Genomic DNA, 23043 nt, shown 5'->3' with positions numbered 1-23043 from the left:
ATATAATATTTTTAATTTATCCTTTGAAATTGTATAGATGTGTTCAATGAGTTTTCACTGTATCACTTTCTAGCATCTCCCGATTCATAACAGTTCCCTCACCCAACTACATAAACTTCTATATTTTTTCATAATCTACTGAATTCAATAGTGCCTGTATGTGAAAATGTATGAGGTCATGAATTGGAATACATGCAACATACCAAGGTCAAAAGTCCCTGAACAAAAGTTTTCTTCCATTCCAAGCATTCCAAGTAGCTATGAACTTCAAAACTCCTCAGGTAGGGTTTAGACTCTATGTCCCCTGCTTATCTCTGTTAAATATTGATTGGCTTGACTGGACATATCTTCAGATAAGTCTTATATACGTAAGAACCCCTGCTCTGCTCTAAGATCATAAATTCAATGGACAGAAAATACTGATTTCAATATTCTTCCCAAGCTCCTGTCTCTAAAACTTTCAGAAACTTCCTTGTGTAAAATATTTTAAAAATTGAAAAAAACACATCATGAAATAGAAGGATTCCAAGTAAATAATAATAACAATGTCAACAGGAACAACACAGGCATCCATCCTCATTGATAAATACGACATTTATGCCAGAACTTAGTCTTGGAAATAATGTAACTAAACATGTTGCTTTGATTCTGTGTGGTGAATGCTGATGTTTAATGAGGTTAAATTATGGATCCTATTCCGGAAGTGTTGGATGGTTAATTCAACTGTGTAAAAGTTGAGTGTTGTTTGATGCAACCTCAAGAAATTTTAGAGATTTCCTGCTTAGTGGACAGGTACAGTCTCTCAACTTGAGCACCATTAAGCAGCAGCCTCACCACTGCCATCTCTCCTCATTTTTACCTGCTTTTTGTTTTTACATATTATGTATGTATGTATGTATGTATGTATGTATGTATGTATATATGTATTTATATATGTATGTGTGTAAGTATGTATGTATGTATTTATTTATTTATTACACTCCAGATTTTATTTACCTCCTGATCCACCCTTCAACTTTCCCACATCCCATACCTCCTCCCTTTCCACTGTCTCCACAAGGAGACACCCATTCCCCACCAACCATTCACTCAGACCTTTGAACTCCCTGGGTCCATGAGTCTCTCATGTGTTAGGTACATCTTCTATGACTGAACCCAAACACAACAGTCCTCTGCTGTACATGTATTAGGGGCCTCATATCAGTTGCTGTATGCTGCCCGGTTGGTGGTTCAGTGTTTGAGAGATCTCAGGAGTCCAGGTTAATTGAGACATCTGCTCCTCCTACAGGATGCCCTCTTCCTCACCTTCTTCCAGCTTTTCCCTAATTTAAGCCATTGGTTGGTTACAAATGCCAGCATCGGACTCTTTCAGCTATCTGTTGGGTATTTTGGAAGCCAGTTATAATATAGGTCTCTTTTTATGCATGCTCCATAGCCTTAATACTAGTGTCAGGCCTTGGAACCTGCCCTTGAGCTGGATCCCACTTTTGGCCTGTTGCTGGACCTTCTTTCCTCAGGTACCTCTCCATTTCTATCCCTGCAGTTCTTTCAGACAGGGACAATTAATTTCTTATTGCTACACTAAAAATTGAAGCTGTTTCTATAGGAGAAAAACACATAAATATCTGTATTGATATGTAACTCCTAATCTGGACCTCTTCATGGTGTGTCATTTCCACAGAAGTGTTCAGTCACTATGGAGAATTACTGTGGCCTAATCACTAGAAGCAATGAGACAGGTAAGCTTGGCTTAAAACACTTAGTGACAAGAGCTGTGTATCGAGAAAAACTCCTAGTCTATGGGTGTCACTCTAGAAAATCTTGTTCATTTCCTAAACCCTTATCTCTTCCCCAGTACCACTGAAGAGCATTTCAGTCAATTTGTCCATCAATGACTTTGTGGCTGCTGTGGCTGCAACCTTAAATTATGAGAATGAGGAGAAAGTCCCATTAGAGGCAGTCTTTGTGTTTCCTATGGATGAAGACTCTGCTGTCTACAGCTTTGAAGCTTTGGTGGATGGGAAGAAAATTGTGGCAGAGTTGCAGGATAAGATGAAGGTCTGAGGGATGAGTATATTATCTTTTGTCTTCTTTCTTTGAAATTGTATTTTCTTTATCTTTTTAAACAATTCATAATTGTTGATGTTGCATTTTCCTTTATTCATCTCCTTTTAATTACTCTGTGCCCAAAATCAGTAAGACACAGGAACTAAAGTAGAAGATACTTTGAATTGTATCCAGATGAATTGTAAATTTCACAGGATCTATGTCACTCCCTTTGACAGATCATATTTTCCTGATTATTTTTGATTTCCTTTGAATGCACCCTTCTCTAGGCTCATAGCAAGTATGAGGATGCCCTCTCCCAGGGTTACCAAGCATACTTATTGGAAGAGGATGAGTATACCAGGGATGTCTTTTCTTGCAATGTGGGAAACCTGCAGCCTGGAGCTAAGGTCACAGTTACCCTGAGATATGTGCAGGAACTACCCTTGGAAAGCGATGGGGCCCTGTACTACCTGCTCCCAGCGATCTTGAATCCAAGATATCAGCTCACTGGTAAGAAATTTCTGCTTTTGACAAACAAGTGGTAGCATGACTGGGAATATACACAAAATTTTTCTTGTGCTGGAAGTTGTTGACATCAAAGGGAAAATTTATGTACTTTTTTTGTAGAACGGTCAGAGAAAAGTTGCTTGAATATACAGAGCCCCAACATCCTGCCTTACACACTCAGCATGGTTGCCACCATCACTTCCCAGCAAGGCATTGAGAGGGTTCAATCAAACTGCTCCTTGAGCCCTATTCAATTCCTTACAGAGGACAAGACTTCTGCTCAGGTGAATAGTAAGAAAATGCTATTATTGGTCTCCATTTCCTCAAAGCTCATTGTTGAGCAGGTCCTCACTCTACCTTCCCCTATCTCCATTGGTTTTTTTGCACATGCTTGGATAAGCTAAAAATTTACCATCCCTATTCTGCATAACAGAATCTATTTCTCATCCAGTCTTTCCTGTGCTTCTGTTTATGCTCCCAATGGATGAATTGTGCAATCCTGAACTCTGACATTATCTTAGGAAGCAATTAGTGAGAATTCTAACATGGCTTCTCTTCTTGTCCCCTACTCAGGTTTCCTTGACTGAAGGGTACAAGTTTGATCGGGATGTGGAACTCCTGATTTACTACAGTGAAGTGCATAGCCCCAGTGTAGCTGTGGAGATGGGAATGCTGGACATGAAGCCAGGTATTTTCTATCTTCCACTGTGGTCCCTTCCTAAGATGTAAGTTCTAATTCAACTTAATTTTCATCCTCTATCCAGATTCAGTATATGGCCCTTAAAATGTTGACTTTTTACTTCCACATAGAAAAATGAGGGTGCTTAATAGGCAATCAGGTAATTATTTCCATTTGGCAAAGTCACATATGTTATTGGGTAACCAGAACAAAAAATATGACCAATAATTCACAAAAATGTATTCAACCTATTATGAACATGTGTCAATGACTTTTCTTTACAAAAAGAACAAATTAAAAAATAATCCTGTGACCACTTCTCCTTTCATAACATCAGATATGTCCAAGTCTGGTAAAGAGTCAGTCTTTACATAGTATGATGAATTTTACATTTTACATTCTCAGAATTAATTAATTAATTAATTAATTAGTTTCAATTTTTGAAAGTATTTGGTATATAAATAGTAAAGTAAATCATCAGTTTGGCAATTTATTTCCTTTGAAATAAACTGAAATATTTGCTTAACATGAAGATGATGTTGCTTTATAATTTTATCTAGTATTATCAAATAACCAAAATGTAAAAGAGTTGTAATCTGTATTATAATTTACATGATGAGTTATAATATTTTTAAAATAATGTACATTTTCAAATAGGAACATTTTAGATAGCAGATCTCTAAATAATAGAAATGAAAAAAATAGTTAAAATATTTCTTAGTAATGTAAAATAACTATTGGAGTAAGAAAATAATAATACTATAATCTAGGCAATATGCAAGTACTAATTTTTATTAATGAATAATACATATCACTTCAGCTAAATATGTTTTGTCGACTAATTTATGATAACTGCATGCTGTCTTGTTTCACATCTTCCTTTGTTCCTTCCTTCATTCCTTCCTCTGTTCCTTCCTTCCTTTCTTTCCTTTTGTTTCCTGTTTTATAACTAGTAGGTAATGTCAAATTTAATGTAAAATTATTGTTAGTTCTCCTTTGTTCTAAAGAAGTTAAACTTTGAAACCAAATATTTTTCGAACTCATTCTTTGTAGCTTAAGTGATTGTTTTTTTTTACACTATGCTGAGCTTCCCTTTGATTTTTATTTGCATTTAATTGTTGTCATTAAATGTTTCCCTATATGTGCACTTAACTTGTAAAAAGGGTACCTCCACACACATTGCTGTTATGTTAGCTTTGTTTTTTTCAGGCCCATTCTACACTGTGTTACAGCAATCATACACACCATAAGAAGAAGTCTGAAATGTACTCATATTCAAGAAAGATTCATTGGAGTTCCTTGGGTGTCAATGATTTTTACAGCATGACATTTGGGCTTGACTTTTTATATTATGACATTATACACTATGAGGACATTTCCCAAAGATGGGTTTCCATAACCAACTTTCTACTAATCTCACATTATCAGTATTTGCCAAAGATGATTTCACATTGTACCGTAAGCGGGGGGTTTCTCTTCTTCCCTCACTATTTGGCCACTTGTCTCTGAGGTCATTCAGGAGAATCCCAGTTTCCATGTACTTCATATAACTGCCTTATTTACTCAGTAGCTCTCTGTATTTGTGTGTCTCTTGATTTCTTGATCTCTTTGGAATCTCATGAAATTTTCACGCTCATATTTGGTCTTCAATCAAGATCATTTCAATTTTCCCTATGGAACCTCAAATCCTGCATCTCTGTATATAGTAAATAAGGTCTCAGCTTCTTTCTGGGACACTTCCTCAGTCCTGTGAAGATTTCCTCATCTCTTTTCTGTAACTACTAATACAGAAGGAAGCTCTGACTTATGAAAGTGAAATCATTTGAATTATTTTGAAAGAACCCAAAGACACCATACATGGAAGGCTGACTATATGACCAGCTTCTCACAAATGTGGACATAGGTTACATCATTTTTGTGGATATTCATCTGACTGCTCAAAAGGGAAATAGTGTCACCTGTCTCCATGGATAGGAAGAAATGTACTTTAAATTTTAAAACAATGCTTCATTTGCATACATATATATCTAAAGATATGGATCCTCTTCATGTTTATAACATTTTCCCCTAGTTTTTAAGAGCAATAGTTTTGAGTCACCTGCCTTTGGAATTTATCATTTTAAACATTATGCATATGAGCAGCATTTTCCCCAATAGTCCAAATGAGAACTCGATCCCAGTGACCCATGTGATCTCTTTCTCATGAATAAGATTTAATGAGATTTACCTCTATTCAGAATCTTGATTATATCTTTAAGCTCTTGCTTATAGCAGGTAATCCAAATTACCATAATTGACTGTCCAGATTTTGTACACACTTACACTGCTCTGCTGTTTATCTGTTAACCCTACCCTGTTTTCCTTCCTCACCCTTTGTTCTGCTCCTTTCCTTTGTATACTGTCTGTTCACATTCAGTCCTGCATGAAAAGCACAGAGAGCAAACAAAGTGTTCTGTTTGAACTTTCAGAGTTCTCTATTAAATGGTTAATTCATTCCTGGGGAGCTTTAGAACACCTAGATTCTTTGTACCTTACAGAGTTCTTCTCTTTTCTTTATAGATAGTTTGATGGGAGCTCCTTGTACAATGGTGAGCTTCTACCCAGATATCCCAGAAGTGGAAGCCTCAAACTACTGTGGAGAATTTGTGTTTCTCATGGATCGCTCTGGAAGTATGGACTTCCCTATGACCACAGAGAAGAATTCTCAGCTACGCATAGAGGCTGCCAAGGTAAGCCAGATCTTCCACTACTCAGTATTGCAATGTGAGGAAGATTTAGCATGGTAGAAGCTGGGCCATTTGTAGCTGTAGGTTGGTTCTATCTCTGAGCCACAGCAAGAAGAGCCACTATGTATTCAGCTTTGAAATACAAGTTACCTTTAGGAACTAGACTGGGGTCTGTATGTTTGGTAGTGATATGTTTTGTAAAATGAAGTATGAAGTGGCAGGAAGGGATAACTTCTCAGTCTCATGCTAAGGTATTCCCCACTCAAGTACCAGCCATATGTTGGGTCTAGTACAAAATGAAGTTTATTTTGGGGCTTCAGAAAGGAATTGAGACAGGTGTAAATACAGGGAAATATAGGGGACAGAAAAGAACAAGGGTGGGACAGAGACAGAAGAGAACAAGAAGTAAACCTGAGAGACATGAAGATGGGATGAAGGGAGAGAGAAGAATGGCCAGAGAGAAACAGAGAAAGGGGTCAGAGAGAAGACAATCCATTTATAGCAAGCCTGGCTCCTACCTGGCTGTTGATATGTAATTGTTGGGCAGAGGTTGGAGGTATAGTTCTCTTACCCCCTATCTCACTATCTTTTCTCATCTTCAGGAAACTTTATTACTGTTGCTGAAGAGTTTGCCAATGGGTTGTTATTTTAATATCTATGGCTTTGGATCTTCCTATGAAAAATTCTTTCCGTAAGTGTTTTGGAAGAGAGAGGACTGTGAAAGAATGTGCTTTAAGAGATCTAGACTTTCAAAATGACCAATGCAGAGTAGATCTGAACATTGCGGTTGTCAGGAGTAACAATGGGCAATATGTGCTATACCATGTGACTAGACATGCTTGTTTCTCTAAGGGAGAGTGTGAAGTACACTCAGGAAACAATGGAGGATGCAGTGGAAAAAGTGAAGGGTTTAGAAGCTGATTTAGGAGGCACTGAAATCTTGACAGCACTCTGCGACATTTACAAGGCACCCTCCATTCCTGGACATCCCCTAAAGGTGAGCATTGGAAGCATAGGCAGAGCAACAAAAATTCTGTGTAATTTTATAGAGGAAAAAAGTCTTTTAAGAGAAAAGAAACCCAGGCTAAGCTAAGAATGATATAGAGGGAAAAAATTCCGATAACCCAATTCTGAGTAGACTTCTATATGGAATTGAGCGATGTTGTGAAAAGTTATCTACTATACAACAAAGACAAAATAAGAGAGAGCCAAATTTTTTCCTTTATTCCAAGTGGTTAGGAAGTTGGTGCCACAAAGCTTCAGATAAACAGCTATGGGAGGATGTAAAATGTCTCAGGAGTCTGAAGAGTCCCTGTGACAACAAGATGCAAGTGATACTCGAGCATTAATATCTTTGCCCCTGTTTGCAGAAGCTTCAAATACTGGAACAGTTGTGCTCTAAAGAACCTGACAGATTCTCCATGAATATATTCTTTCTTTTCCAGCTCTTTGTCTTCACAGATGGAGAAGTGAGTGACGCATTCAGTGTCATTAGAGAAGTACAGCTACACAGTATTAAACACAGGTATGAGGAGAATTTGGTTTCTTCTGTTCTGACTGGATCCCAAGCAATGTCACATGTGACTTCTTCCACCTGCTATCAAGGGAACACAGTGACTAAAGAACTTTTCAGTTAACTACCTGAAGTTCTTTATAAAATTTAAAAATACTTTTCCACTTAACATTTATATCACATTGCTATTGTTCCTTATTTTTCTAAACCTCTGAATGATATGTTCAATCTTCTTTTCATCATAAAGGGATTGACAAGTTAAAATTAAAAGTTACTGAAGTATTTGTTGTGTGGCCAGATAAGTTGTCAGGGAAGATACCCTAAGAGTCTACCACATATCTAGGGCTAGACAGTTATCAGTCTTCGTTCTCACATTCTATCACTCATTATTTTATACCTAGCTGAAGTATAATTCTGTTAAATTTTGAGAAAATCTTGTTTTTCTGTCATACTGATTTTCTTTGCATGTGTCTCTTTCTACATATATACATCATTTTTTATTTTTTAATTTCACCAATTGGTTGGATGTAGCCAAAGTGAAGTGTTGCATGTGTGTTGGATTTCTGTGAAGTAGCTCACACTATTTTATATTGATGTTCTGAATGATGACTAGACCGCGCTATTCTCAATGGGTGTCAGTCTGCCTATTTCTGCTTCTAGAGTGCTTGGATTGTAGCCAGGTGCTACCATCCCTGACTCAAGAACCTGATATTTCAATTTCTATTTTCTCAAAATTCTCTTTGGGATTACTCCCTTTGTATTTGGACTGTTAAAGTTTTTGTCTATTTAAGCTAGACAGAGAACTTTGGTTCTCTCTCTATATTGATTCTTTTACAATGTCATATATGCACATGATATATTCTCCCTAGTATCTCCTCTCACATTTTCCTGTCACCCTCTGTTCTCCATCAGTCTTCTCTTCCCTACCAGTTCCCTTCCTAATTTTATGTTCTTTTCTACTATAGTGCTACACAATTTGTTTAATAAGTGACAGTTTTATGAGCATTTTATTGGGACTATCCTATAAATCATGTTTATTTGGGTTTACTTATGTGTATACAACTGAAGGCTATAAATTTTCTTGTTCTGTGGATCTTAGGATGTTACTACCACCATAGTTATGCAACTATTGCTTCAGTGAGGATATCTTGCAGAACATATGGCATTATAGTTTGTAGGGCTCACAACTGGTTAAGATCATTGATGCCTTTTTCTCTATCAGCTGCCTATATAGCATCTCATGATTTCTCTAAATCATACAAGCAAACTGGGTGATGGCAGGAGCTTTAGAATATTTTTATCTCTCTTTTGTAGGAAACCATAGAAATGGAAAGACCAATGGCTTTTTTTTTCCAAGTGAAACTCTCTGAACAATGCCTCATAAGCAGTTATCCCATTTCTGGCACTGAGTTCCTTTTTAGTAACACATGGTTTCAAGTAGAAGCCTTTTGTTTGTTAGACATGAGATCCTTTACTTCTCTATAAAGCCTATGGCCAAAGACTTTTGTGCCTCTAATCTGAGATCCTCAAATCCTGTGATTATAGGTGTGTGCCATCATATTTCCTCATTTTAAATCTTTTATAATAATTTATCTCATTTTCCTTTCTTACATCTTTGAAGTTCTTGTACTTTCCTATCTCTTCTTTCCTCATCCACCTGGAAGACAAACACAAAGTATTAGACTAGACTTTTTGATCATACTAGTCATCATTATCTATTTAATACCTCACATTAAAATTATGATACTGAATATAATAATTGATGTAAAGTTTCTTGTCTGTCTTGGTGTTACTGTGTTGTATGCTTTTTTGATAATAACATTTTTATTTGGCCCTTTCTTATAAATATAGCATACTGATTGCTTTCCTATTCACCATCTCATATCTTATTTCCTCCTGTGTGACCTTCCTTCCCCCCTACAAATATCTTTGCTGTACAATTTATTCTTACTTAATATAACAAATATCTCTATTTTATTTGTTGACAAAAGAGATAGATAGTGTGTGTGTGTGTGGATGTGTGTGTGTGTTTACATGTGTGTGTGTTTTCGTGTGTATGTGTGTGTGTGTGTGTATGTATATAACCATGCATGCTGTTTATGCTCCTGGAGTGTGTGCATTTAAAAATTTCAGTAATGAATGATAGGTAAATTTCATCAAATGAAATTTATCCATTGTTGAGGTAGGTGGTTATTTTGTCCTTTGAGATTTTGTGTGGGAATGATGACCATCATTAATACATTTTAGTCCACCTTGCACATTTGAATAGTCTTATCTCAATCCTGATGAACAATTTCTGTCACATATTTTGGATTCAGTTTGTTCATATGGCTTTGGATTTTGGAATATTCATTAATGGGAAATAATCATGTGATGCTTTTTTAATTTTGTATTTCATATTTTCTTTATTTATATTTCAAATGATATCCTATTTCATTACCCCTCTGAAAACTACCTATCCTATCCCTCCTCGCCCTGCTCACTAACTCCCCCTCTACTTTCCTTACCTGGCATTCTATTACACTGGTGCATTGAGCTTTAATAGGAATAATGGCCCATCCTCTCATTGATGTCTGAAATGGCTATGCTCTGCTATATATGTAGCTGGAGCCATGGATCCCTCCACGTGTACTCTTTGGTTAATACCATGAAATTTAATTTATAAGTCAAGTTTATGCAGCTATGCATACCTGCATTACTGAACGAGCCCAAGACACTGCCATTTTCCTATTTTATGAAAATTTTCTTTTCTCTAATGCTTATTAGAAATGTCCAGTCTTCCATTTAGAGCTGGTAGATTTGGTAGGGGTTTTGGGATACTAACCTTTACATTGTATCTATCCACTGGTAGTTCTTATTCTTTGCTTTCAATTATTGTCTAGACTGAGAGATGACATCTTTAATTGAACTAAAGTGAAAAGAACTTTATAGCTGGGTCATTTTTTGATGATATCTACTTATTGTGTATTAGTAGTTCTACATTGTTATGTGAAGGATTTTCAGGATTTTCAGCGAACCTTGCCACTGACAATCTCAAAAACCACCATTTTCCTACTATTTCTGAAACTACTGTGTCCAGCCTCACAGGCTTGTCAGAAGATTCAAATACTAAATGGACAGCATTTTCAGGTTCATTTTACTTTTCTTCTCCACATTTCCAGGTCTGGTTTTGTCGGTTCAGGTTATTTCAGCAGTCATTAGAGCCAATTTTCATGGCAGTTGGCTGCATTACACAAAGAATTAAAACTACCGTTTACAGGTCTCTAGTTCTCTCTCTCTATGTGAGTAGAAGTCATAGTTCCTTTTTAATTGAGCCTGTATTTGAGGGCTGTAATGACAGAGTCTCTTAAGCAGTCATATATTTCACTTCTGGGTCTCCTGCAGAACACAATTCTGGAAACCCCACAAATCTGTCTGTCTTACTGAAAATGATAAAACCAAAAGCGATTGACTTATAGATTAATGAGAAGGAATAAAAGTACAGTATAAATTTTGTCCTCAAGTTTACAAGCTGAAAAGACTAATTCTAAGGCCTAGTTCAGGGATGATGACTCATTCATATTTACAAGAGCTCATATGTATCAGCTAAGATGTCAGTGCATTTACTTTTTACATTGATGTTTTCATACTTTACTAAAGGTGTTTGGTAGCTAAAACCTTGCTAGATAAAGGGTGGCTGTCTGCCCTGTAGTGAGAATAGAATATGAGAGACAGATTGCAAGTTGTCTTGTGCCAGAGTTTTTGATCAGTCAATTGAAACTGAGACTTTTCTGATAGAAGACACATGATATTAAATTTTATCAGTTATGTAAGGTATGTATTACAGCCCATAGAAATAAAGTATGATTTCTAAATGAGAGCATAGCACAGACATGTAGGTAAATACCGTATTTCTTCATGTGTATTTGACTAGCCCATGTTAGTTGATAATTCTGCTATTAAGAATCCATCTCTAATGTTCATCATTTTGCCATTACAGATGTTTCTCATTTGGTATTGGACAAGGAGCCTCGACCAGTTTAATCAAAACCATTGCCCGAGTATCAGGGGGCACTGCAGAATTTATCAGGGGCAAGGACAGGATGCAGACCAAGGTGAGAACAGACTGAGTTTCCAGAGCTATTCTGCCCAGCGTGAGCATGAAAAAGGACAAGGACACTGCTGCAAAGGCGATGATCCATTCTCCTGAAGGACTCATCTTCATGAGTCCCAGTCTATACACTTAAAGGGTCTACTTGTTACTTGTGTTCTGTTCTCTTATCCGAAGGCAGACATCTGACTGTAGCTACTAGAAATCCAGAGAAGATAATTAAGGCAGTTGTGACTTTTGTTTTGAAGACCACAGAGAAAGAAAGTGAAAGCTTTAGCTGCTCAATCTAGAACCACAGACTGTACTCTGAGCAAATCAAGTAGAATTCCATTCTCCATGTAAAAGACACAAAAGACAAGCAAGTGTGAATGTCTCATAGGCTCACAAACATAAGTTTCATTTCTTTATTAGAATACAAAAATAGAAAATATCACTAAGTATATTTCTAAGCCTCTCTTTCCATGTTGTTATTGTTCCTTTAATACCACTTTTGCAGGGGTCTCCTTTCTTAAATATTGCCTTCACACACATCTATACTTTTATATCTCTCAAGTGTAACTTTACTATACATATCAGTAGAGGAAAAACATTTCTCACTTTTTACTAGTGATTCAACCTAATATGAGTTATCCCCTGCATCCTGATAAATGTTCCATGGATGTCAGTAATCATTGTCATGCCTTTGTATAATTGTGCCTCTTCTCTCCTCCAACAGGCTCTTGGGTCTCTCAAGTCTGCACTGCAGTGTGCAGTGAATAACATCTCTCTGAGTTGGGATTTACCTCCCGGTCTGTCTGTTAAAATGCTTTCTCCAGAGCAGCCTGCTATTATTAGGGGTCAGAGGTTAATCATCTATGCACAACTGACTGGGCTTATGCCTGTGAGTCCCTATCCTTATTCATTTTTTTTTTTTACTGAGTTGAGACTGTATCAGTGCTTTTATTAACACTGGTGGTCGCTTGGGATTTCTGTAAGATATGGCACTTGTCTGACATCCAACCACACATCCTCTGTTGTATGCCATGGCTAAATGCTCCTGCACTGCCCAATTCTTAGCCTGACATGCTGTTGATCTGAGGAACTTCCCTAGTTCTCACCATTCTCCAGTCATGTGTCTGTTTTGTCGCCACTGTGGTTATGTTTATAAAAAGATAAAGGGGAGAAGGAATATGTTTAGTGAATGTGTAGTCAGGTATGGGGGAAGGGGGTTCCTTCGAGGTCCCATGCTGAGGCATCCCTTCCCATTGAGGGTCCAGACACTGGACAGTATAATATAGAATAGAATCTATTCAGGGAATGGGGAGGAGAGTTGAGAGGATAGTAGAGACAGAGAGAGAGAGAGAGAGAGAGAGAGAGAGAGAGAGAGAGAGAGAGAGACAGAGAGAGACAGAGAGAGACAGAGAGAGACAGAAAGAGACAGAGAGAGACAGAGAGAGACAGAGAGAGACAGAGAGAGACAGAAAGAGACAGAGAGAGACAGAGAGACAGAGACAGACAGAGAGAGACAGAGAGAGACAGAAACACACAGAGAGAGACAGAGACACAGAGTCAGTAAGAGACAGAAACAGAGAGACAGAGAAAAGAGAAATGCAGAAGAAGCCAGCTATGATCTCTTGGAGAGAGGGTGAATGGGGAGAGAAGGGGAAGGGGCAAGAGGACAAAGTAAGAACAAGAAGGCAAGAGTAAGAGAGACAAGAGGGGGCAAGCAGTCCCTTTTACAGTGAGTCAGGCATGCCTGTCTGTTGTCAGGTAACTGTGGGGTGGAGTTTAGACATTATGCTAACGTCTGCTTTCCTGTTTTTTTAGCAAGTGGAGAGCACAGGCACAGTATGCCTCAAACACACCCTCCAAGGCAAGAGTCTGGAAAACAGGGTGACATTTTCCCTACCACCCAAGGCAAATGCCAAGTAAGTCTTCATTCATCCTTGCTTATCCTTCTCCACACTTTTTCTGCTATCCCTGCCCTTCCCCTCCCCTCCACTCCTCTCCCTTTCCCTCCCCTCCTCTCTTCTTGTGTTATTGTGCAATGCTTGCAAGTTCAGTCCTTCCTGGACATGACCTCTGTTGTATCCTCTGGCTCTTCTCTTTTGGATTGACTAGTTTAAACTCTATCTCTGCATTCCATTCTGACTATAAATACTAGCTTTTAAAACTCTATGATTTGCAGTTATTGTTCTTTAATTTTCTGCACTATCTGAAGGGGCTTAAAAGGGGGAGATTATAGGGGGTTAGGGTAGTGTGGCTAGGCGCCGTGGGGGAAGGTGTCCACACACATACACACAGACATAGTATAGAATAGAGTTTATTCAGAGTAGAGGATGGGAGTTAGTGGTAGAGAGAGGCAGAGAGAAAGAGGGAGAGAGAGAGAATAGAGAGAGAGAATAGAAAGAGTGGAGTGGAGGCCGGCCATGACCACGTGGAGGGGGGAAGAACCCAAGGGGCAGAGAGATGAGAGAGTGTGGGAGAGCAGAAGCAAAGAAAGAGGAGGGGCAAGTAGCCCCTCTTATAGTAGGACAGATCTCTGGGGCGGGGCATACCTGGCTATTGCCAGGTAGGTGTGGGGTGGAGCTTAGACAAAACCCCAACACTATCTTTTTTCAGTTTCACCATTCATCGGTTGGCTGCAAAATCCTTGATCCAAACCAAGGATATGGGATTTGACGAAACCTCTGAAGAAGAGAGAGAGGATGTGATGAACATCAGCCTTCAGTCTGGAGTCCTCAGTTCCTTCACAGCCTTCATTGCCATAAACAAAGAGCTTAACAAGCCAGTGCAGGGGCCTCTGGAACACAGAGTGATTCCTAGCACAGGGATAGATGTAACTATGTTATGGAACTCTCCTGGTATGCTTTATCCCAATTTAAGCTTATATTTACTGAATCTCAGATATCTAAATACAACATTTAAACAATGGTATGTTTCAGAATATCATAAATTTAAATTGAAATACATTTCTTAGATTTTTTTTAGTTTTCCCTCATCATTCTGAATCTAAGATTACTTGCTGTAAATGTTCTAGAAAACTACATTACATCCAACTGGGAGGAAGATTTTGTTTAGAAATACAGAAGAGAAGGACACATATCACAATGCAAAAATATCTGTAAATACTGCATAACAAAATCATGTCCTTTGATTCCGACTTTGATCCTTTATAATGAATAAATGGCCACACAGAAGGCTGATGTCTAGGAACAGTTAATGTTAGTGGCAGAATAAGGAATTTGTGAAATGAGTAGAAAAGAGAAAGGGCTGCAGGAGCTTACTAGAAATAATAACAAAAAGTAAAACAAGCAAACAAAAAACCTATTTCCAGGATGGCAGAAGGTCAACTAGAATTTGATGCTTTTTTTACAAAATAGTCAGAAACACTACTAAGAGTCCTACATTATGTGAATAATTTCTAGAAAGGGTCAGAAGCAGCTGGGCAGTGGTGCCACACGCCATTAATCTTAGTACTTGGGAGGCAGAGACAGGTGGATTTCTGAGTTCGAGGCCAGTCTGGTCTACAGAGTGAGTTCCAGGACAGCCAGAGCTACACAGAGAAACCCTGTCTTGAGAAAAACAAAACAAAACAAAACAAAAAAAAAAACAAACAAAAAAAAAAAAAAAAAAAGGAAGGGGCCAGGAGTTTTAGCTGAAGGATGGAATGTGCCCAGGAATGAATTGATTTCTAATGTATGATTTTGCCATATAGTTCTGAATTAAAAAATATGGCTGTGGATTGAGTATACTGAGGGTGGGAGTATATGAGACTGTGGTTTAGCTTGAATGAAAAATAAATTTGAAGGAAGGTAAAATACTTGGAAAATTAGAGACATTTGGGTGTTAAGCACCCATCAGGTCAAAGACCATTTTTTAAATACAGGAAACACTAAACAAGAGAGAGAGAGAGAGAGAGAGAGAGAGAGAGAGAGAGAGAGAGAGAGAGAGAGAAAGAGAGAGAGAGAGAGAGAGATGGATGTTGTGTTTTAAAACTAAGATTAAAATATTGCTGTCAAATCAGGCAATTCTGCAAAATAGCAATGACTTGAGGGCATGAAAGAGGTGACTTAGAGACGTAGTCACTGGATCTGAAGCAGACAAGGTCTACTGTGTAGTGGACACTGGAAGCCTGTGGTTGGCTTTTTTCTACTTTGGGTACTGCTCAGAGGTAAATTAAGTAGGTGAAGGTTGATAGATGTGAGGGCACATGGCAGATAACCCAGTTGAGACTTGAGTGTTCAAGAATATTTTCTTGAGCAGAGAAAATTGCCAATTTTACCTTCTGAATCCAGATGCTCAGAGTACCATAGGTTCCTTTGAAAGGGGAGAGAGATAAATCAGCTTTGTAGGACAAAAAAAAAGTTTTTTTTCTTCAGTTACAATGTAGCTGGAAGAATCCATTTGTATTGAAGTTAGGATGAAGCTATGATTGTTCAGCACATGGAAGAGGTGTTAAAGGCCCAATAGGAAGTAAAATGTAGGCTTGGGGTATGGTGTGTCTGTATGGACACATCAATGCAGAAGAATGGTCCATCTTGGAAAGTGAGTGAGGCTGATATGTGTTGTTGGGCTGATGTCTTACATCACCAAATGTTGTAATCTTTGCATGTTGCAGAGCATGGAGGATGCTGAAGCCTTGACTGTGCTTTTGTGTGCTTCAGGTCCCTGGAGAAACCAATTTGACCAATGGGAATTACGTTCAGCTGAGTGTACAAGCGAAACAAATGAAAGTTAGTATCCCAAGGGGTCTATGGAGAAAAACTTCTAAAATTTGAGGGAGTTTCTTTCCCAGAAAAGATTCTCAGCAATGTTTCTTTTTCATAGGCCCTAATTTTGTTGAACTAGAATCTGAATATTCTGGCATGACAAATGTAGCGCCCATTGAAGAGACGAAAAAGGCAGATACTTCTACCAAGAATAGCAATGTGCAAAATGAACACAAAGGTGAAATGGTGATCAGATTCTTGTCTCTGATTTGTGTTAAGCATAAACTAACCCTCAGTGCTCTTACTTTTGAGCTTCAACCTAGGAGTGACCTAATTGATGCATCAAGTAGAAGGTAATATTTGACATTCCTATGTTCTTTCCAGACTGAGTCTAGCTTTATTTGCTTACAAGACAGCATTTGCTACCTTCTAACCTACTGTAGTGTGTCCTCTAGTTCTTTGAGGGCATTGTATATCTTTGAGTGCACAGTGTATGTGTCTTCAGGGACTGGCCCCAGAACACTCTACTGATGTTCTGTTTGGAAGACAGATCATATGGTCTCCCATCATGTACTGGAAACAGTTTGGATTTTCTGCAGAATTCTCACTACAGCCTCTTATTTCCTCAGGAGGGCTGTGACCCCAGTGACTCTATAATTTCTCATGGCATTCCTCTTTGTTCATTTTATTTCCATAAAGCATTTGGAGAAAATGTTGTGGTGCAGCTTATTTCCCTGCAAAATGCAAATGGCTCCTGGAAGCTGGATGAAGATCTGACCAAGCTCCTGGGCTCTACGTTGAAAGACGTCAATGCTACAAACCCTGTCAAGGTGAGATGCAAAGAGAAATAAGGGGAAAGGTGTGTGCTTCATGAAGTCGGGAACATAATGAGAATTGAAGTAAACCAGGGCCCAGGAAGGAAATAAGAACACAGGTAATGCAAAGGTGACATTAACTTGTAATATGGAGATGATTCAATCAGTTCTACTTTAGTTGGAGCATACAGAGCATAGCATTAAGAGTCAAGCTGCTGGAAGGCATGGCTAGAATGATGAGTGTCAAAGGGAAAGGTAACTTCTGTGTTAATCTTAACCACTGAGACTATACTGCACAACGTAAAATTTTGGTTGTCACATTATGCTAGGCATTTTTTTTAATTCACTAATACCTTCATCTTTATTTGATTCTCATTTCATTTAATTAAGGCAGGTTCTGTTTATGTAGCTGCATATAGATGAAGAAATTGACCACTGAAAAAACAAACACTGGGACTACTTAGATGGCTCTGTGGTTAAGAGCACTGACTGCTCTTTCAGAGGTCGTGATTTCAGTTCCCAGGAACAACATGGTGGCTTACAATCATCTGTAATGGGATCTGATGAACTACTCTGCTACAAGTCTGAGGACAACTACAGTGTTCTCATACAAATAAAATAAATAAATCTTTTAAAAAAGAACAAATACTGTGCGAGCTAGTCATTGCAGAGCTAAATTCAATTCTAGGATGATCTATCTTTAGTACCTACAATAATATCCCTATTCTTGCTGATTTTTACATTCCCAAATAGGATGACTACAGTAAATATTATTTAGCATTTTGAGATTACTTTCCCGAGTGGTCTGAATCTACTTGAAAAATGTCTTTTCATTAACAGACATATGTTAAATATTGAAGAAAAATTATAATTTTGACCAGTTAAAATGTGAAATGCAATAACATAAACTTCAGAAGTTCTATGGTTATGCTACTTCTATCCTATCACCTAGTCAGGCCTGGCTCCCGAAGTTATGAAATGTGGTGAATTTAAATGAGATGTAAATTTTTAAATCAGTAGTGCTATTTATATTGCAATATGTAAACTGACTTAATTATTTGGGATAAAACCATGGGAATATTTCATTATAATTATTTCCTGTTGGATACTTGTGAAAATGATTCATTTTAACATTAAAAAAATGAGATCTGCTGCTAGCTATAGAAGTAGATCACCATGAGAACAAACAGCATACAGGAGGTCATGTATTCAATTCAATAAAAACATATAGCACAATAGAATATGTATGCATATATATACATATACATATATATATGTGTGTGTGTGTGTATTATGTTGATATCTAAATTTCAGTTGGAAACCAGAAAATTTTAAATATTAGCTGAAAATAATGTTAATGATTAACAAATAGATCTCAAAATGGAGACAGCTATCTAATGCCTTAAATTTTACAGATCTATATTTTCAGTAATGACTTTAATGAAGTTATAAATCAAAGATTGCTATAGGTAGATAATAAAATTGAAAGAAAAAGATAAGTAGGAGATTGAGATCTCTTGAACATTTCTGATCATGGTTTTTAATCAGTAATAACAGCCCTAACAAAAACTATGCATCAGGAATAAGAGTAAAGAGTTGCTTCTGATTCTTAGTCCACAGCTGTAATAGAGACAGAAAACTTACAGAGAGCAGATCCACATGGAATCCAGAGGTGTCCTATACCCATGGGCAATTTGAGCAATAAATCTGAACCAAGATCTTCAGGATGAGCTTCATTCTTAGGCCATGATTAAAGATTTCCATATGCCATTTGCCCTATGCTGTGACTACATCAATAGCTGGCAAAAACCTCATATACATCATTACAAGATTGTAATAATCTGTAGATCAACTTTAGACAATTTATTTTGTACTACTTATGTTAATGCTTAGAAATTTTCTATTGATTATTGTTAGGATTTTTTTTTTTGGTAATTGTGGATAAATATTGATGAACATAATACCTTAAAAACTTCAAATTTACATTTTCTTCTCTTTCCACCATCCAATTATCCACACACAGAATGTTTGGAAGTGTTTTGAGGAATGTGATGATGATAACACTGGACTTAAGTCCTTTTCTAAATGGTAATGGAAATCTGTCTTGAAGCTGTGGCCATTCTTTTTATTAAGGATGGGACAAGAAATTCCTTGAAACAGCAGATTAGGGAACATTGAGGAAGGTGATACTAAATCTCTTTGTTTACTCTTGATTGACTTCCTGCCCTGCCTGTAGCATGACAGAAGTTTCTTTGTGTTTTGCAGCATGGGGACCCGTCAGTCTGGGCCACAGTGCTGGCTGTGGTCTGGTTGCATGCCAATGGCAAGGACTTAAAGTATGAGTGGGAGCTTCTGGAAAGGAAGGCTGTGGCCTGGCTTCATGATCATGCAGGTAAGAGGACAGATCCTCCCTCTCTTTTCCTCTTTCCATCTACTTCTCAAGGAGCCATGCCTCCATGTGTTGCAGAGCACCTGTGGTTGCCTCAACCATACTATTTAGAACATTTTCTCTTCCTCCAGCTAATTCTTCCTTTCAGGGTTAAGACAAAGTATATAAGTATGTGCTTAGTAGTTGGGACAAACTGAGCAAAATGAAGAAGCTGAATGAGACTATCCTTATACATGTAGGAAGTATCCTGGGTGTTTAGTGTATCCTTGTCAGTATGTTCTTATGCACAGAAATGCCTAAAGCAGACTCAGATGAAGAAAGGGTGAGGAGAAGGGTTTACTATAGGAAGCTAAGTCAAGGCTGAAATGGGAAGTAGAAATGATTGAGGATGGCTGAGGAGTCTCCCTATCCTCTCCCACAGTTCTGACTCTTGTTTCCTCTCCTCACAGGCTCTTCCATCCCCATGCTTGTGCAAGCTGCCAATAGTCTCCTGAAATTATCTGTGAATCCTGCTGTCTTTGGGGTCTAAAGATGTCACCCATGAAAGTTGAGACTTTCCTGGCAACCACCAAGCCTCTCACTTCTCTTTGACAGAGATAGCTTTGGGGTTCTAGCCTTACCTTTCCTTTGTTGTCATATCTGATTTTCTATCCCTATCATTTCTTTTTTTGTGTGAGAAGTTTACATAGTATCCCAACATGTTGCCTCATAGAGACTTTTATGTTATTCATATTCAGAATGACACTTGAATTTTCCAGATCAATTACAATATAATTATAATAAAATGCTTGGCGTTTACACCATATACGGCTTTTTTGTTCCTTTGACCCAGCAGTCAGAACAGCCAGGTATGCAGGGAAACACCAGAGTGAAAGATGGCTCTGGAGACTACACCCCAGGGCTCCACCTGAACCCACGAGCTGGGCACCTATTCTGCCAGAGAGCAGCTGACTAGCAGGGAGTCTTGCTATTAGGAATCCTGCATTCAGAGGTAAGGTTGCCACCATCTTTGCTCCTGTGACCAAGCTGTCAGGTCAGCCAGATACACAGGGAACACCAGAGTAAAAGGTTGATCAGGACACAGCCTGCCAGGGCTCCACCTGCACCTAGGAGGTGGGCAACCCCACAGTTGTCTGGGCACCTATCCTTCCAGGAAACATCTGACCTTCAGGGAGTCAGTTGGAGGGAGTTTCCACGCTGGAGGTGGGGTGCCACCATCTTTGTTTCTATGACTATGTGATTGGGCAGACTGGTAGGCAGGAATCACCAGAGTGGAGGATTGCTTGGGACATGCTGGCCAGGACTCCCTATGTTCCCAAGAGCTCTGCAGATCCACAGCCAGCAAGCTTGGCACCTACCCTGCCAGGGGTTGTCTATTCTGCAGGGAGCCAGTTAGAGGGAGTCCTGTGCTTAGACATGGGGCACCACGATCTTTGCTCCTGTGACAGTGTGGAGGGGCAGACTGGTAGGCAGGGATCACCAAAGTAGAGGATCTCTTGGAACACAACCCTGCCAGGATTCTTCTGGCATCTAGGAGCTTGGAAGCCCCACAGCAATTTGTGCCAGGGGAAAGCAGGTCACCCAGGGTTGCTGAGATAGGCTTGTAGGCAAACAGGATGGTCAAGCACCAGCCAGTGACAGTAGGACCAATGAACACCAGAGATAACCAAATGGCAAAAGTCAAAGGTAGAAATGTTGCTAACAGAAATCAAGGGAATATGGCACCATCCAAACACAATTCTCCCACAACAGCAAGTCCTGGATACCCTAATAGACCAGTAATTCAAGATTTAGATTTAAAATCACAGGTCATGATGTTGATGGAGGGCTTCAAGAAGTACATAAATAACTCCCTTAAAGAAATATAAGAGAACATAAGTAAGCAGGGAGAAACCCTTGATGAACTAAGGGAAAACACAACAAAACAGGTGAAGGAATTGAACAAAGCCATCCAGGATCTAAAGAAGGAGCTAGAAACAATAATGAAATCACAAAGGGAGACAACTCAGAACATAGAAAACCTAGGAGTCATGGATCCAAGCATCAACAACAGAATACAAACGATAGAAGAAAGACTCTCAGAGGCAGAAGATATCATGGAAAGCACTGATACAACAGTCAAAGAAAATAAATGCAAAAAGCTCCTGATACAAACATCCAGGAAATCCACAACAAAATGAGAAGACAAAACCTAAGGATTAGATATATAGAAGAGAGTGAAGATTTCCTACTCAAAGGGCCAGTAAATGTCTTCAACAAAATTATAGAAGAAAACTTCCCTAACCTAACTAAAGAGATGCCCATGCACATATAAGAAGCCTACAGAACTCCAAATAGATTTGACTAGAAAAGAAATTCCTCCCATCACATAATAATTAAAACACCTAATGTACAAACAAAGAAAGAATATTAAAGGCAGTAAGGGAAAAGAGTCAAGTAACATAGAAAGATAGAACTATCAGAATTACACTGGGCTTCTTACCAGAAACTATGAAAGCCAGAAGAGCCTGGGCTGATGCCATGCAGACCCTAAGGAAACACAAATGCCAACCCAGACTGCTATATCCACTAAATCTCTCAATTACCATAGATGGAGAAACCGAGGTATTTCATGACAAAAACAAATTTACACATTATCTTTCCAGAAATCCAGTCCTTCAAAGGATAATGAATGGAATACACCAACAAAAGGAGGGAAACTACACATGAGAAAAAGCAAGAAACTCATCTTCTTTCAACAAACCCAAAAGAAGATAATCACACAAACATAAAAATTACATCAAAAATAGCAGGAAGGAACAATCACTATTCCTTAATATCTCTTAACATCAATGGACTCAATTCCCCAATAAAAAGACATAGACTAACAGACTGGTTTTGTAAACAAGACCCAACATCTTGCTGCATATGGGAAATGCATCTCAGTGTCAAAGACAAACACTACCTAAGAGTAAAAGGCTGGAAAACAGTTCTTCAACCAAATGGTCCCAGGAAACAAGCTGGAGTAGCCATTCTAATATCAGATAAAATAGGCTTTCAACCAAAAGTCATCAAAAAAGATACAGAAGGCCACTTTGTACTCATCAAAGGAAAAATCTACCAGGAAGAACTCTCAATTTTGAAAATCTATGTCCCAAATACAATGGCACCTGCATTTGTAAGGGAAACCTTACTAAAGCTTAAAGCATACATCGCACCCCACACAATAATTGTGGGGGACTTAAACACCTACTCTCTTCAATGGACAGATCAGGGAAACTCAAACTAAAACTAACAAAACTAACACAGTGAATCTAACAAAAGTTTTTGACCAAATGGACTTAATAGATATCTATAGAACATTTCATCCTAAATCAAAAGGTTATACCTTCTTCTCAGCACTACATGGTACCTTTTCCAAAATTGACCATATAATTGGTCACAAAACAGACCTCAACAGAAAAAAGACAATTGAACTAATTCTATGCCTCCTATCAGATCACTATGGAATAAGGGTTGTCTTTAATAGCAACAAAAACAAGAAAAAGCCCACATATACATGGAAGCTTAACAATTCTCTACTCAATGATACCTTGGTTAAGGAA

The 23043-nt window shown here is 38.3% G+C and overlaps 1 protein-coding gene across 12 annotated transcripts in view; it reads left to right on the top strand.

Moving 5' to 3' along the window:
• LOC127689222 (von Willebrand factor A domain-containing protein 5A-like) overlaps nucleotides 1-20262 on the top strand; it is a 129415-nt gene extending 109153 nt beyond the window's left edge. For 4 of the 12 annotated variants that reach the window (XM_052188650.1, XM_052188647.1, XM_052188648.1 and 1 more), the window contains 18 exons: nucleotides 1682-1739; nucleotides 1856-2058; nucleotides 2337-2559; nucleotides 2677-2840; nucleotides 3130-3244; nucleotides 5795-5964; nucleotides 6564-6652; nucleotides 6814-6958; nucleotides 7407-7486; nucleotides 11454-11568; nucleotides 12280-12444; nucleotides 13371-13471; nucleotides 14166-14407; nucleotides 16211-16279; nucleotides 16374-16493; nucleotides 16955-17085; nucleotides 19336-19462; nucleotides 19909-20262. In XM_052188650.1, coding sequence (XP_052044610.1) covers nucleotides 1697-1739; nucleotides 1856-2058; nucleotides 2337-2559; nucleotides 2677-2840; nucleotides 3130-3244; nucleotides 5795-5964; nucleotides 6564-6652; nucleotides 6814-6958; nucleotides 7407-7486; nucleotides 11454-11568; nucleotides 12280-12444; nucleotides 13371-13471; nucleotides 14166-14407; nucleotides 16211-16279; nucleotides 16374-16493; nucleotides 16955-17085; nucleotides 19336-19462; nucleotides 19909-19988 — 2382 coding nt within the window. In that variant the 5' untranslated portion in view covers nucleotides 1682-1696 and the 3' untranslated portion in view covers nucleotides 19989-20262. Of the gene's footprint in view, nucleotides 1-1681; nucleotides 1740-1855; nucleotides 2059-2336; nucleotides 2560-2676; nucleotides 2841-3129; nucleotides 3245-5794; nucleotides 5965-6563; nucleotides 6653-6813; nucleotides 6959-7406; nucleotides 7487-11453; nucleotides 11569-12279; nucleotides 12445-13370; nucleotides 13472-14165; nucleotides 14408-16210; nucleotides 16280-16373; nucleotides 16494-16954; nucleotides 17086-19335; nucleotides 19463-19908 lie in introns of those variants that run through there. The other 8 variants (XM_052188646.1, XM_052188644.1, XM_052188645.1 and 5 more) reach the window with 7 other exon arrangements.
• The last annotated feature ends 2781 nt before the right edge of the window (nucleotides 20263-23043 follow it).

This window comes from Apodemus sylvaticus, chromosome 7 (genome assembly GCF_947179515.1).
Source record: "Apodemus sylvaticus chromosome 7, mApoSyl1.1, whole genome shotgun sequence".
In the NCBI taxonomy this organism is placed as follows: domain Eukaryota; kingdom Metazoa; phylum Chordata; class Mammalia; order Rodentia; family Muridae; genus Apodemus; species Apodemus sylvaticus.
Note: the sequence above shows the minus strand (reverse complement) of the source record. Positions and strands in the feature narration are given on the sequence as shown.